The sequence below is a fragment of the Populus euphratica genome, unplaced genomic scaffold, assembly GCF_000495115.2.
Source record: "Populus euphratica unplaced genomic scaffold, PopEup_1.0 scaffold10.1, whole genome shotgun sequence".
Classification (NCBI taxonomy): Eukaryota; Viridiplantae; Streptophyta; class Magnoliopsida; order Malpighiales; family Salicaceae; genus Populus; species Populus euphratica.
The window spans coordinates 904,327-919,903 of record NW_011499856.1 but is presented as its reverse complement, the minus strand read 5'-3'; the positions used below and the strand labels follow the sequence as shown (position 1 = coordinate 919,903).

The following is a 15,577-nucleotide window of genomic DNA, read 5'->3' as shown; positions in this document are numbered from 1 at the left end:
AAAATAAAAACATGTTTTTTTAATCACGAAATCAAACTCTTAGATTATATAAATTAATTCCTAGTTGGATTCAAATTAAGGTTACATGTTGTCTCATCTTTGTCCATCATCACTACAATTATTCAACTAAGACAACTAATTAAAAGATGGATAATTAGATAAGCTCCTTGTTGAATCAATCATGAGTTGAAACTCCCAGATTAAGGGTCCATGCTGTCTCATCCTTGTCCATCATAGCTACAATTATTCAATTTTGACAACCAAAAGGTGGATATATTGAGCCACACTTTAAGAGCTGCTTTTACGGGACATTATGTTCAGATAATATTTAAAGGGGATTTTTGGTATGGTGGTTTAAATATTATTTTAAAAAATATTTAAATTTATTATTTTTTAATTATTTTGAATCGTTTTTACATGTTATATAAAAAATAAAATTTAAATTATTCTTAACATTTTATATAATAACTTAAATTATTAAATTACAATGATTTTTTTTATATAATATTAGAACTTTATTGACCGAATGGATATTATTTTAAATTTTATTATTTTTATTTTTTATATAATATTAGAATTTTATTGACCGAATGGTTATTATTTTAAATTTTATTATTTTTATTTTTATTAATAAAAATTAAATATAAATTTGTGAAAGTTTATAAAAATTTTAAGTTTAAAGTTTTTATTATAATAATATAAAATTATTTGTAAGATTAAGTTTTTTTTAAAAAAATAATAAGTTATTTAACGGGGAGTTGTCATCAATCATTCGACTCCTATCCTTTGTGCCGTGATTGGTGCAATGGAGACTCTCTCTTTATGTTTTGTTCTTTTTTTATTTTTCAATGCTTCACTCACTAACTTGAATGCCCTTGGTTTATGCTACATATCTTCGTCAACAAATGAGGAATGTGGCATGATTTTAAAAATAAAATAAAATTGACTGCAAATTAGGGCTTGGTCTAGCGATGGAAGGGCTTGTTTTCTTCCATTGCACCTGGGTTCGAGCCCTGGCGTGCACGCCTATCACCCCCGTGATGCCTTATATGCCTACTGGGTTTGCAGGGTATTCAGTGGGCCGTGGGGATTAGTCGTGATACGAGCAAGCTGGTCCGGACACCCCATGTAAATAAAAAAAAAATAATAAATAAAATAAAATTGACCATTTCACCATAGATAATTGTTTAATAATTTGACCAATTTCACCATAGATAATTGTTTAATAATTGTCAAGGCAAGGTTAAGCACATCTCACAGCCGAAGTTGTTCACATTTTAGAAAGATTGTTGATATGAAATTGAAATTCAATTTCCATTACTGGCTATAATCAATAGATGATGGCATTGTCCACACTCGAAACACGCAAGCTCGCATCCACAAAGACAAAAGGGATTTTGAAAACTGTGAGGAAGAACAGATGGGGCTGGGACAAGTGGGAGGAGAGAATGGAGACATTTTTTGATGATTGCGATTGAATTTTCCTCATAGATTTGCAAGGATTTCTTCTTTTCATTTAGATCTTGACATTTGGCGAGGGGTTTTAGAACTTCTTTCAAGGGCTCCACTTACATGAGAAATTGATAGTTATCTCTCATTTAATTTCATTGTCTGGGCCATGTTTTTGTACCTCACAAAATTGAGATTATTTTGATATTGGGCATCTTCCTCTTTTCGAAAAAAATCAATTATGTGCTGTAAGCTTTATTGAGTTGTGGGAATAACGCACCGAAAAGAGATTTTGAGTTGGATTATAAGGTTTTTTTTTCAATTTATTTTATTTATTCTATATTATCGAAGTATGCAAAACATATATATATGTATATGTATATGTATATGTATATTAGTATTTGAAAATAAATTAATCATAATAATCAACCAATTAATACTATAGAAAAGAGAAATAAAAGATGAAAGATACCATCTCTCCTTCACAACTGGCAAGACTCTCGAAACTCTTTATGGCATTACAGTACACAGAGACGGATGCTGCTTTCCCTGCCTTTCTGTAAAACGGTACAAGGGTTATTATACCAAGCCCAGATCATCTGATTATGAATCTGTCAGTAGGAGCACAACTGCAACCTGTTTTCTTGAAGGCTCCCTCCTACTGTACAATCAAACTGCAAAGACGAACAGACAATCTTGAAGCAGTTGTTCTTACAGACAGGCTGTTGAGTTTTCATAACCCAAGGTCTGCTCGATGCTCCATGATACATCTGCTCACAGGTAGTTCATCAACCAAGTTTAATCCTGGACGACAAATTCTGGACGACAAGGAGTTTATCTACTGCGATTAATCCGTTTTATTTTTTGATTTCTTTTTCAATTATTAGTGAGAATTGTTTTCCTTCTCGGAAAAAATATGGGAACTTGATGCTCAATACTCTTTCGTTTTTGCCTTCTAATTCTGGGATTCAAGGAGCTCAAGGACTAATTAACTATTAACTAATTACCTTTATTTACTAAAAAAAAGTGGCATGTTTCGTGGATTTTCAATGTTTATTAACTTATAATAAAAGTAGCAATGATTCTTAATCCTTTTATAATTTGGTATTTTTTAGGTTTTGTTTTGTTGTCCTTTTCTATTTTACAGTTTTTAAGAGGGTCAGCCAGGATTTTTTTTTTTAATTTTTAATATTAAATTAATTACTCAGGATTTTATTTTTTATTTTTTTTTTTAATATTAAATTAATTAAAATTTTAATTTTATATTTTTATATTTTATTTTTATAGAGTTATCATTATATCATGACAAAAGATAACAGGTTTTTGGGGGTTAATCATGCTAGCTTGAGGTTTTTTATGTCTTTTTTAATTGAGTTTTTCTCTTCTTTATTTAATTTAATTCCTTAAAATTGAGTTAATCAAAATTTTAATTTCATAATTATTTTTTATTTTATCTATTTGAAGTGATCACAATCTTATGATTTGAATCTGACAAATTAATATAGGTTGACTTAAGATTTTTTTTTTTGGTTTTTAATTGATTATTGACAAGTTAATTTTTTTAATTGATTATTTTTTTTTCAACTTTATCATTTGATATTAAATTAATTGAGAATTTAGTTTCCATTTCTTTTTATTTTATTTCTATAAGGCTATCATAGTCATAACTAAGATCAGATGTTTTGCAGATTAGCTAGGTTGGTTTGGGTTTTTTTAGTTATTTTTTAATCAAGTTTTTTTAATTAATTACAATCTTCAATATTGGATTGATCAAGATCTTAACGTTATTTTTTTTTTTTGAGTTATTATGGTTTGATAATCTAAATTTGACAAATTAACTTGAGTTGACTCAAGATATTTTTTTATTTTTTAATTGATTTCGTAAAATAATTAAAGGGAGGGGGTTGTTTAAAAGTACCAACATTATTTGGGGCCCATATTCAACAACTTGAAGGGTTCACACCCTAGAAAATGAAGAAAATCCAACACTAAGTTAATTTAGAATTGTACCTCATATATTTTTTATTTGTTTTCTATGAGATTATTATGGTCTTATGACTCGGGTTAGAGGTTAATTTGATTGCCTCGTGTTTTTTTCTTTTATTTTTTTTTTATTTTTTTCAATTTCATTCTTTATTATTGGTTTGATTAAAAATTAGAATTTATAATTTATTTCAATTTGTTTTCTATGAAGTTATCTCGGCCTCACGACTCAAGTCACGAGCTTGGTCACTTGAATTATTTTGGTTTTTTTGTGTTTGATTTTTAAATTATTTTTTTTTCAATATTGGGTTGATTGATAATTGAACTTTATAGTTTGTTTTATTTTTCTTTCTATGCGACTATCTCAATTCCATGACTAAGATTTGATAGGTTTAATCTGAACTGATTAGACTTATTTTTCTAATTAAATTTTGATATCAATTTCATCTTTCAATATTGATTTGATTGAAAATATTTAGGCTAAATACAATTTTGTTTTTGGTTTTCTACATGGTTATCATGATCTTATAATCTAAAATGAAAATTTGATAGGTTAACTTAAATTGATCTAAGTAAATCTAATATTTTGTTGTCTTAATTTTTTTTAAAAAAACATCGTTTTAAATTTTGTAGTCAAACTAAATTTCCTTAAGTCATTCGGGTTGTTTTTAAACTTGCAAAGTAAAATATATCATATTAGATCAATCTTTATATAATTAATTTTTTTTATTTGAAAACTTGTTAACACTTGCATATTTTTTTGTATATGCAGTAAAAATATGATCTGATCTGATCTATCTATTATTAACTATTATCTTTTCTACTAAAAGAACTAACATATTTAAATTGATTATATTACATCGAATAGCTTTTATACAATTTAATTTTAAATATGAGCTAAGTAAATAGTTATGCTGAGAACTGTTTTCAATTAATTTCATTATTTTTTTCTCATTTTTTTTTACCAATCAACTAAATTAGTTTTGAATCAATCAAGTGGATTATAACACTTTAATTCTTATATTAACACTTTAATTCTTATATTATTTAATTTTAAATATAGAATAAACATTAGAAAGTGCTATAGTAAAACAATTAGAGGGAGGGGGGTTGTTTAAAAGTAGCAACATTATCTGGGCCCGTATTCAACAACTTGAAGGTTCACACCCTAGAAAATGAAGAAAATCATCATGGAATCTACCATGATCTAACAAATACACAATCATCAAAAGTAAAAAATGTCTACTCTCATCACTATCTCTCACTACAAAAAGCTTTCTTCTTGCTCATGCAAAAGAATAAAAGAGTGCAGATCAAAGTGGATTATATTAGAAAAGCTTCAAGCCCGTTTGAATACCTATACAAGTACAGAGTTGGCATAGCTTCCCTGATCCTTGTAAGAATTCTCACAAAAAAGGTTGCATGGATAAATATCTTTTTTATTTAATTACCGTTCCATCCTTCTACTTGTCCAAATTGCTCAATAGCCTCCTTCTTTCTATATACATTTTTCTTTAAAAAGATTTTTTGGGGACCGACAGAGCATCAAAGACAAATTCAGTAGTTTGCTCTCAGTCACAGCTCTGACCGTTAAAATGGCACTCCAGTTTCGCTGCCCGCATTGGGCAAGGATTTGAGGTTTTAACTAAAAACCAACGGCTGTAATTTCATAGCATATCAAACTGGTCGGTCTTAATTTTATTTGAGCAAAAAAAAATATAAGACAATGATACTCAAACTTTGGTTTATGTTTATGAAAAAAATAAAATAAAATTAATAGTAAAACAATTAGAGGGAGGGGGGTTGTTTAAAAGTAGCAACATTATCTGGGCCCGTATTCAACAACTTGAAGGTTCACACCCTAGAAAATGAAGAAAATCATCATGGAATCTACCATGATCTAACAAATACACAATCATCAAAAGTAAAAAATGTCTACTCTCATCACTATCTCTCACTACAAAAAGCTTTCTTCTTGCTCATGCAAAAGAATAAAAGAGTGCAGATCAAAGTGGATTATATTAGAAAAGCTTCAAGCCCGTTTGAATACCTATACAAGTAGAGAGCTGGCATAGCTTCTCTAATCCTTGTAAGAATTCTCACAAAAAAGGTTGCATGGATAAATATCTTTTTTATTTAATTACCGTTCCATCCTTCTACTTGTCCAAATTGCTCAATAGCCTCCTTCTTTCTATATACATTTTTCTTTAAAAAGATTTTTTGGGGACCGACAGAGCATCAAAGACAAATTCAGTAGTTTGCTCTCAGTCACAGCTCTGACCGTTAAAATGGCACACCAGTTTCGCTGCCCGCGCTGGGCAAGGATTTGAGGGTTTAACTAACAACCAACGGCTGTAATTTCATAACATATCAAACTGGTCGGTCTTAATTTGGTTTGAGTAAAAAAATATATAAGACAGTGATACTCAAACTTTGGTTTTTGTTTATGAAAAAAATAAAATAAAATTAAACAACATTTTCCTCTTGAATGTGAAAAAAGAATGGTAAATCTACGAGAAACCCTTTTATTAAACTAACCCGTTAATTTTTAATTTTTTTAATTTAATTTCTTATATAATTTGAGTTTTAAATTAAATTATATAAGATAAAAATTTAAAATAATAACTTTTATGTTAGACTAACTCCAGTTGAGCCATTTGTCTTATCTGTTCCCTTGCCTTGTCCTCTTCTTAATTAATACTTCTTCAGTGATTAGTTCGGGTGGATTGAAATTCATTATAAAATTAATAATAAAAATATATTTAATTTATGTAATTAATACGCTAGGGTATGAAGAATGCTACAACATTAGAGAGATGCATGTGACTTCCTTGAAGTTTTGATAATATTTTTTTTTTTGATACCGTTGAAATAATTTTAACAAAGACTTTCTTCTAACTCCCTGGTTTGTTTTTATATTTAAAAAAAATTAAAAAAAATTTAAATTTTTTTATTAACTTCTAATTAATATATTTTTAATTTTTTCAAATTATTTTAATATATTATTTTCAAAAATAATTTTTTAAAAATAAAAAAATATTATTAACATATATTTTAATATAAAAAAATTATTTAAAAAGCAATCACAATTAAATTCTAAAATTAAAAAAACAAGTGGCGGTGAAAAAGCTCCAATATGGTTCTAAAACCCAATTTTTCTCTTCTTTGTTTTCCCTCTACTCCATTGGGTTTCTAAGCCTAAATTATTTTCTTCTTACTAGGGATGCATTTTTTCCCCTAATTTTCAATTGTAGTACTTTTAGTTTTAATATTAAAAAAAAAATCAAAACATTTTTTTTTACGAAATCAAGCTACAACTCGATAACAAAATGCTTGTTTTTAAAACCCCCGCATCAAGCCTATCTAAACAAACTGCGAGGACCAGGCTTGAATAAAAACAGCGTTAAGTGATTGAATAAAAAAAAAATACATGACCAGAAAAAATTATAGCTTGGGAATCCACAGTACAATTATTTATGGTAGCATAGTGGTTGAAATAGTAAAATGCTCAGCTTCAGCCTGGATCTCCTGGCAACTTTCCACCTGGTAAACCTCCAAAATAAGTCCACTGACTTGGTTAGGGTATGAGCCTTGATACGGAAATGACTACATGTTTTCTCTACAGGAACTGTTATTAACAATAAAGTCTGCCATCCAAGAAACCATGATTTCTATCTCTGTGCTCATGCGGGAATGATTGTGAGTATCACATAAAGCTGCGTTTTGGGATCTCACCGTGATTTCTTGAATGTGCTTTCCTTTGGCTGTAAGAACGTCCAGTCTTGTTAGGTGACTGCTAACCCCGTCTGAGGATGTCGTCAACCTTCCCACATTTCGTTGTCTAAAACTATCCCTGAATCCGGGGTGGAGATTCTTACACACCTTTTCTTTACAAGGGCAAACCCATTGCATGCTCCTCAACAGTGCATTTCAGCACTGTTAAGGTGTGCTGTTATAAATTAATGGATGGCCCTGAATGTTCTTTAATTGTTTTTCCTTCATCTAGAATGAATTGACAAGCAAGTAAAGATACCTTTGTGATAATGTTTTCCTTCCTTTCGCTAAAAATTAACATGTTTTTTTTTATTCCAGAAGACATTGTTGTTTATTTACTTCGCATGCAAACATCCATCTCGCAACGGAAAATACCACAATTCTAAACGAAAACTAATTCGTTTAAGGCATCTGTGAGAAAACATGGAGGGAGACTGATTGAACCACGGCAACTTCTTGGTTGGTTTTCACTTTCCCTCTCGCCTTTTCTTGGGCCATTGAGTAATAACTAGGTCAAAAGTTATACTTCATGTTTAAACTTGAAGACTTTTCAAACTAAAGACTTGTACTTGAAGGTGAGATCTTTGGTAGACACTCCCAGATCCAGTAAACCTCCAGCAAATACCAGCTATATGTACCCCTTTATTTATATCCACCAACAACCAGTACAAAAATTAGTGGAGCCTTGAAGAGGAGATGAACAGCTTGTAGTGGAGCCCAACCAATCCATTAGCACCAGAACATTTTGGTATTTTTTTAAAGATCGTCTCATTTTTAAACTGTGAAAGCTTGTCACTTCATGATCACGGTCAGAACAGGAGTCAAAGCAAGATGATGATCAGTTCAAATTGGAAGAAATTAAATACAAAAAGGGGTGATCTTTGTTGAATAATTCATTCATTTTTTTTTTTCAAAAACAAGCTAACGACAATACTAGCATATTTATTTGTGAATCATCACACTTGTCTATCATTTTCTTTCTTTTTTCTTTTATGTTTTAGAATATAATTGAAAGGTTTTTTGCACGCAAAATTATATCTATTTTCTAATCCAATAATATATAAGGGTTTTGTTTTATTTTTATTTTTATTTTTATATAGTACAGTCTATTTTATGAGTCTCACGTTATTCAAGAAAGAGATTTCAAAGGATTCATTGGCTTTTTATGAAAAAAAAAAGAAAAAGAAAAAAGAAGAATCATTTGAGTTTCACATGATTACTAATTAATTTTGTTGATTAAAACTGAAGGAAGCATTTGATTGAGAATTCATGAAACATTAAGGATCTAATTGAGATAGAAAAAAATAGGCTGGGGATTTAACCAGAGCGACCCTTAAAGATTGGTGACTTTTTCTAGGTTTGCCCAAAATGATATTATTATTTTTAAATTTTAAACTTTTTCTTCTTCTTTCCAAACAGTGGCAATAAATTAAACACCATCCAAGAGAGTATTTGAGTTTGGGTTCTTACTCTTCTTTCTCTGCCAGAATTTTACTTGTTTCGGTTCTGTCGAGGTGTTCCTCGCCAAGCAAAATAGTATCATATAAATTGCATCTAAAGGTAACCCATTTCTAATCCACCAACCAAGCTTCCATTTCTATGTTCTCACATTGATGGTAGCTCTGTATTTACTTTGAAATCATTTGATTTTGTTCAGGTTCTGGATCTGACTGTAAATTAGGTTTTTTTTCTTATATCTGGAATAGAATGAAATCTGTAGTCAATGATTGTTGAATTTCTGTTGTTTGGATTAATGGGTTCTGTTTCTTGATGCCTGAAGTCATCATTTGGGGTTTAAAGTTTTGGTCTTTTCTGCTTCATGTGCAATGAATTAGAGCTTACATTTCGAGTTTGGAGTAGAACTGCTATTGTACAATCAGGGTTTTGGGTTTTTTGAGTTTGAGAATTTCTGCCATGGTTGGTAGTCCTGGAGAATCATCTGAATCTGGGTCTATTGTATCTAATTCTCACTCGTTGAAAAATGGGGGTTTGCATGATGACGATGGTTGTCCTAGGCAAGTGTCACCAATTAGAATCAGTGGGTCGAGGAATACAAGTCCTATCGGTTGTGTTGGATCAAGGAATACTAGCCCTTCTCGCCAAAAGGTGATTAAGACCAAGCCCCGTGGTTTAGATGAGGAAACGGTAGCTACATTTGGTAAGGTTGTTCACCCAGATGTTCAAATGGAGGATAACATATGGGCAATGTTGCCTGAGGATCTGTTGAACGAGATTTTATTAAGGGTTCCTCCGTTTATGATCTTTCGTCTTCGTTCAGTTTGTAAAAGGTGGAATTCAATTCTCCAAGATAGTTGTTTTCTTAAATTTCACTCACAAGTGCCCTCTCATGGGCCTTGTCTTTTGACATTTTGGAAGAACTTGCAGACCCCACAATGTTCAGTTTTCAGCTTGCCCCTGAAAGCTTGGTATAGAATTCCGTTTACATTTTTGCCACAGTGGGCATTTTGGTTGGTTGGTTCTTCAGGAGGCCTTGTTTGTTTTTCTGGACTTGATGGGCTAACTTTCAAAACTTTAGTTTGTAATCCGCTCACGCAAACTTGGAGAACATTACCAGGCATGCATTATAATCAGCAAAGGCAGTTGATAATGGTTGTGGATAGAATAGACCGCTCATTCAAAGTGATAGCCACTGGTGATATTTTTGGGGACAGGTCATTGCCTACTGAAGTGTATGATTCAAAACTTGACAGATGGTCGCTTCACCAGATAATGCCTGCAGTCAACCTTTGCTCCTCAAAGATGGCATATTGTGACTCTAGATTGTACCTGGAAACCCTTTCACCGCTTGGTTTGATGATGTATAGGCTTGACCCTGGTTACTGGGAACACATTCCAGCAAGATTTCCCAGGTCCTTGCTGGATGGATATCTGGTAGCCGGCACTCAGAAGCGTCTGTTTTTGGTTGGAAGGATTGGCCTTTATAGTACTCTTCAGAGTATGAGAATTTGGGAATTAGATCATGCTAAGATTACATGGGTGGAGATTAGTAGGATGCCACCAAAGTATTTTCGAGCTCTGTTGAGGTTATCAGCTGAAAGATTCGAGTGCGTTGGTCAGGACAACTTGATTTGCTTTACATCTTGGAATCAAGGAAAAGGTCTTCTATATGATGTGGATAAGAAGGTCTGGTCTTGGATTCCTGGATGTGCTCTTCAATCATACAACAGCCAGGTCTGTTTCTATGAGCCAAGATTTGATGCGTCCATCTATTGAGCTGGAAATCTTGCTTGCTCTCAATGCCCTGCTCTTTCTTCAGAACATTCAATAACTAGGCCTTGTTCTATTGGCTGATTGTGACTGGTGAGTTCAGTTCCTCTGGCTTTGCATGCTAAATTGTAATTATTCGTCGACCTAGGAATCATTTCACATCACTGAGTTTTCTTATCAGCTAACGATTGTATGACTTGGAATCAAGATTCTATGATGCCTTTGGCTTGAGCAGTGTCGACCTAGGAATCATTTCATATCACTGAGTTTTCTTGTCTGCTAACGATTGTATGACTTGGAATCAAGATTCTATGATACCTTTGGCTTGAGCAGTGCTGCACTCAAGTCGTTTGGATAGGTACTTAATGGATAATGATATCTTGGAGAAAATTTGTAAGATTCTCTCTTTTCCAGTTTTTGTGCATTTCTGAAATATTAAATCACGTGAAAATTACCCATCTTGAACGATTATGATTTCCTTGCTCATTAGTCGTGGTGCTTGTTTCTTTATATGCTTGTTGACATCATTTTGTGCATTGTAGTTGCGTTGTTTCTTTATATGCTTTTTGACATCATTTTGTGCATTGTAGTTGCGTTACTCATTTGGTTTCTGACTTCTCAGTGTTCTCTCACAAATGGATTAGCTATTATTTAAGCATATAATTCTTGGCTAGAACCATCTCATGTTTTTCAAGATTGCCATTCCTGAAGGAGAGCCTTTTCTTCTGGGTGGGCAACATTTCTTGCACCCTGACACGTATTGATAATTTCTAGAAAAAATTGTCTGGCATTATTATTACAACGGCTACATGTATATATGATGGTGCTTTTTAAGTTATGCTAGTCGATCACCTCCCCTCTTCATATCAATCATGTCTTTTTAGTTCTGTTCCTTGATCTTCTCCCCGCATCTTTATTCTGACCATTTGCATTAGCCAAGAATGGTCATATAGTTTTGATTTCTGCAAAATCGGAATAGTCTTTCCTCCAACTATTGATACCATCTCGTAAATTCTCCTCTTTTGGTGGTTCTGTTGTACCAGCCTGTACGTGTTCCATCTGCAAATATTATTTTCCAGGTTCAAAACTTTATTTTCATAATCTGGCATGTGTAAAAATTGCACATGAAGAAAGAGAGGAGATGCTTGATAATTAGGCAAGGGAATCATCGCATAGACACCTATTTGTTCTTCACTGCGGAAGCTTTTGGTTACTGTTTTGAAAGTTTAGAAATTAATTAGATTTATTTTATGTTCATGAGTTTTCAATCATACATGTTTTTGTCTTTTCTATGTCTGTCCATTCTATTCCAAAACATTAACAAAACACAACCTTAGTTATATGTTCCTTCAAGATGTGCCGGTTGAACAAGTTAACAACTATAGAGACACCATCCCTCTTAAGCCACTCTAAATGGCTCATAATGTGCAGCTGCTCAGTCAAACTTCTCTCGGTTACCATCTTTTTATCACAAAAATTCTGCTATTCCGAGTTTAATTACAACCCGTGAACACAAAAGTTTTACGTATGAGATTGGATTAGGATCTTGCTTTCTTAATCAAATCGAGCGTGTCCCAATTAGAGAACTACAAGATGTTTTCCACTGCAAATATTGCTGCTAAGGGAATCAGCTGGGTGATCCTGTTCCATGCTGCCTTTTATTTCTGCATGTATGGCTGCAGATCAGCCTCGTCTTCAATCAAATCAAGGAACTGTTGATTGGTTTTTTTTAATTTCCTTCCTCAATCTTCTTCTTCTTCTTTCAAATTGGGCTTCGGTAGAAGTTCACACAATTAATGGAAGTTAGATGGAATTACTTCATCAGAAGTTTTAAAAGGTACCTTGTCCACTTCCATTAATTACAAATTGACGCAAAAAAGTACCTTGTCCACTTCGTTTTCTTTTCCGGTCCCTTGAGATTTTGATATTATAGTTATATTCCAAAAAACTATTCTGTTTCTTTATAAAGGAAGGAATGAAATAGTAGTTGAGGTTGTCAGTGGTTGCATTTTAGTGATAAAAAACAAATCTTGATGGCAATCAAAAGCTCTATTAAAGTTGTTTTCAACCTTCATCTTCCTAGAAAAAAAAGTAAATCAGGTCTTAAAATATTATTTGGATTCTAGTTGATTTTTTATTTATTTTAACCAATTTAATATTAATTTAAAAATATAAATAAGTTTATTAAGATATCTACGATATTTCTTAAGTATTTTTAAGTGAAAAAAATTAAAAATAAGTTTTTTTAAACTCTTAGAAATTGAAAAGCAACTTTCGATGGTCAAAGTGCAACCAATTAATGACGCAAATGATGTACAGATCGTTTTTTAAGAAAATAATTGGATAAACAACCCAATTTAGCCAAATAAATAAATTAGATTAAGTATGTGAATTCGACCGTGCATGCTTGCGTTTGCTAGGCTTGTTTTTTAGGCTAGAAGCTAGCCCACCAAGCCAAGGTTTATTGGCTCTTTTTATGAGCCCTTATTGTTTTTTTGATTTTCATAAAATTTTATTTAAATAAAATAACTACAATTATTTTACGAAACCTTTTCATTAATTACCATTTAATTTTGAATTTATTTTCAAATTAGATTATAATATTTTTATTATATTATTAAGTATTCTTTTTATACAATCATTCATGATCTTCTTTAAATTTTAAGAAAAATTAATATTAATTAAATAAATAGAATTATATTTAATGATAGATACAAACCAATTTGATATTTATTCTTAAATAAGATTTGAGCCTTTTTTATTTTTATTTTTATAATTTTATCAGTTATTTTGATGATTATTCTATGTAAACTTGTTATGCAGATAATTTTATGTTTGTGGACATGAATATTTTACGAAAATAAATTTTAAGTAATTTTAGTTATTGATAATAATTTTTTCAAATTTCTATTAATTTTTTTCAATGAATTGTGCTTCTTATAAAAAAAAATATTTTGTGAAAAAATTACATGAATCACAACAAAAAAGTTTTGACGCAAAAATAAAAATAAAAACATATTTTTTATTATTAAAACTTGCTTTTATAGTTTTTATAAGCTCTTATTTAAAAGAAAATTCTTTTGACAAAGAAATGTAAAAAAAAAAAAAAAGAGGGGTGCGTATTAATAAGATGGAGGAGTTTTTAATTGGTATGATGGCTTTTTTTTTTAATCCTTATTTGAGATCTTCAAAAGGATTTTTGATATTAATTCTAATTGCTTTATCTTTTTTATGGAATAAATGACATATATAGCTCGAAAATCTAAATATTGTTTGTTAAGAAAATCCCTTGAAGAGATAAATGATGAAGGAATTATATTAAAAAAAATATTTTGTTTTGATAGTATTTAAATTACTGTTCTTTTTGCAAAAAAAATTGACTTGTAATTAGTTAAAAAAATTTTTGAAGAGATTTCCAAGATATATGATTAGATATTTTAATCTATATTTATTTTTCATCTTCCCAACTTAGTATTTGTTAGTATTAGAATATTTTTTTATTGACAGATATAATTTTCAATTAATTTTATTAAACTGACAAACAACTTCTTAATTCATAATTAAAATTTTTAATTATTTGTATAAGAAAAAGGTGTTAACAATGTCTCTCTCTCTCTCTCTCTCTCTATATATATATATATATATATATATATATATATGTTAATTTTTTTTTTAATATGACTTAAAACCAAAAGCAAGCTAGGTGACTAGTAGAACTAAAATTCTAATTTAACTAAAATTAATTTGGGGACTTAAAAATATTTTTTAAGGGTTTTAGGGGTGGGTCTAAAATAGTCAGTTTTATATTCAGCCAATGTGAGTATTCATTTAGTTTTTAACTTTTTATTTTTTTTATTTTTTTATTTAGCGATAAAAGATATTCTTTAATAATTTTATATGTCAATTAAGATTTAATTTCCTTTTACGTAATTTTAAAATATATCCTTATACTGATTTTATGTTGAATAAATTCTACTAGATACTAAGCTAAAGACTTGAATTTAAAGAGTTAAAAAAATTGAAACATGTTTTATTTAGCCATTAAACTAATTTATTAAGACTATGATCTTTATAAATGGCCAGATTTAGTTATTATATATAATCCTAAAGGCATTGTGGTATAATACCAGCTCTCCTTGGGATTTTATTGACCTAAGGGGTTTAATTAAATTATAATATAAATTGTTTTCTTAAAGGAACTAACAATTAGTCGTACAGAAAGTCTCAGATTTAATTTTGCATTTTTATATTGGAACTTAATATTTTTTCAGTCTTTTTTTTAAATTATAAAAAAGATATCTTAAACCCAAAACCCTTTGAGAGGATGAACAAGTATACTGTGTCAATTAAGCTGAAAGTTCACTGGGATCCTTTCTCTAATTACGCTGCAGTAAATCCCTAGCAAACCACCTCAGCCATTAGTTAATTGGAAAGTAGGGAATTCATTTGTTAAGACCTTGAGAGTCAAGCCGGTCAAGTAATTAACTTATAAATTGTGAAATTAGAGGACTCAGTTATAGGTTTCTTAAGAATATAAAATGGTTCTGTTACAAAGAACTCGAAAAAGAAAGAGAAAATGTCAAGGCGGGGAGAAATTTCCTGATGTTTTTGAAGAAAGCAGTGCAGAAACCAATGCCATCTGCGAGGAATCTTTCTTGGGTCTCAAAGACTTTGCCTTAACTTTTGTGCCATTTATCTGAAATTAATAAGCATGAATTCGTTACTTAATGATTATCTTGAAAATACATGTGAACTTGTCCTCAATAGGCAAGCATATGTTCGTTTCTTCGAGAATTGAGCATTGAATGGCAGCACAAGAACAGGCCCTGCAGCTCTACCTTTCCACATGAACTTAGATTCTCCAAGCCTCGGAAGCTCCAATATTTCCGTACACCATGGTGCATTTATATATATCCAAAGCCTCCAATGCCATGCCATTGTCATTTACATTTTGGTTTTAACGTATCAGAACCATACACATGATCTTCTTAGACAGCACGAACTGCTACAAGTACCATCAAGTTTTGAGCTTTTAGACATTGATTAATGGAGCCTTACTGTGGACATGTGTCCCAATCTCCTTTGTGGTAATAATATGTGATGAGTTTTTGACTCAATATTTTCACGGCTTTAAACAATCTTG

General features: G+C 30.8%; 1 protein-coding gene across 2 annotated transcripts; it reads left to right on the top strand.

The window, feature by feature from the left end:
- The first annotated feature begins 8,641 nt into the window (after positions 1-8,641).
- On the top strand, positions 8,642-10,833 carry LOC105123289 (F-box/kelch-repeat protein At5g15710). Of its 2 annotated transcripts, none has more exons than XM_011022811.1 (2): positions 8,642-8,766; positions 9,042-10,833. In XM_011022811.1, exon 2 carries the CDS (start codon positions 9,121-9,123, stop codon positions 10,438-10,440), a length of 1,320 nt encoding a protein of 439 aa, XP_011021113.1. In that variant the 5' UTR covers positions 8,642-8,766; positions 9,042-9,120; the 3' UTR covers positions 10,441-10,833. The 2 variants fall into 2 exon arrangements, with proteins under 2 accessions (XP_011021113.1, XP_011021112.1); XM_011022810.1 differs by having other exon boundaries at positions 8,864-10,833.
- The last annotated feature ends 4,744 nt before the right edge of the window (positions 10,834-15,577 follow it).

Bases quoted from the DNA above. Each gene is read 5' to 3' on its own strand.
- LOC105123289 (XM_011022811.1), top strand. From the start codon at position 9,121: ATGGTTGGTAGTCCTGGAGAATCATCTGAATCTGGGTCTATTGTATCT.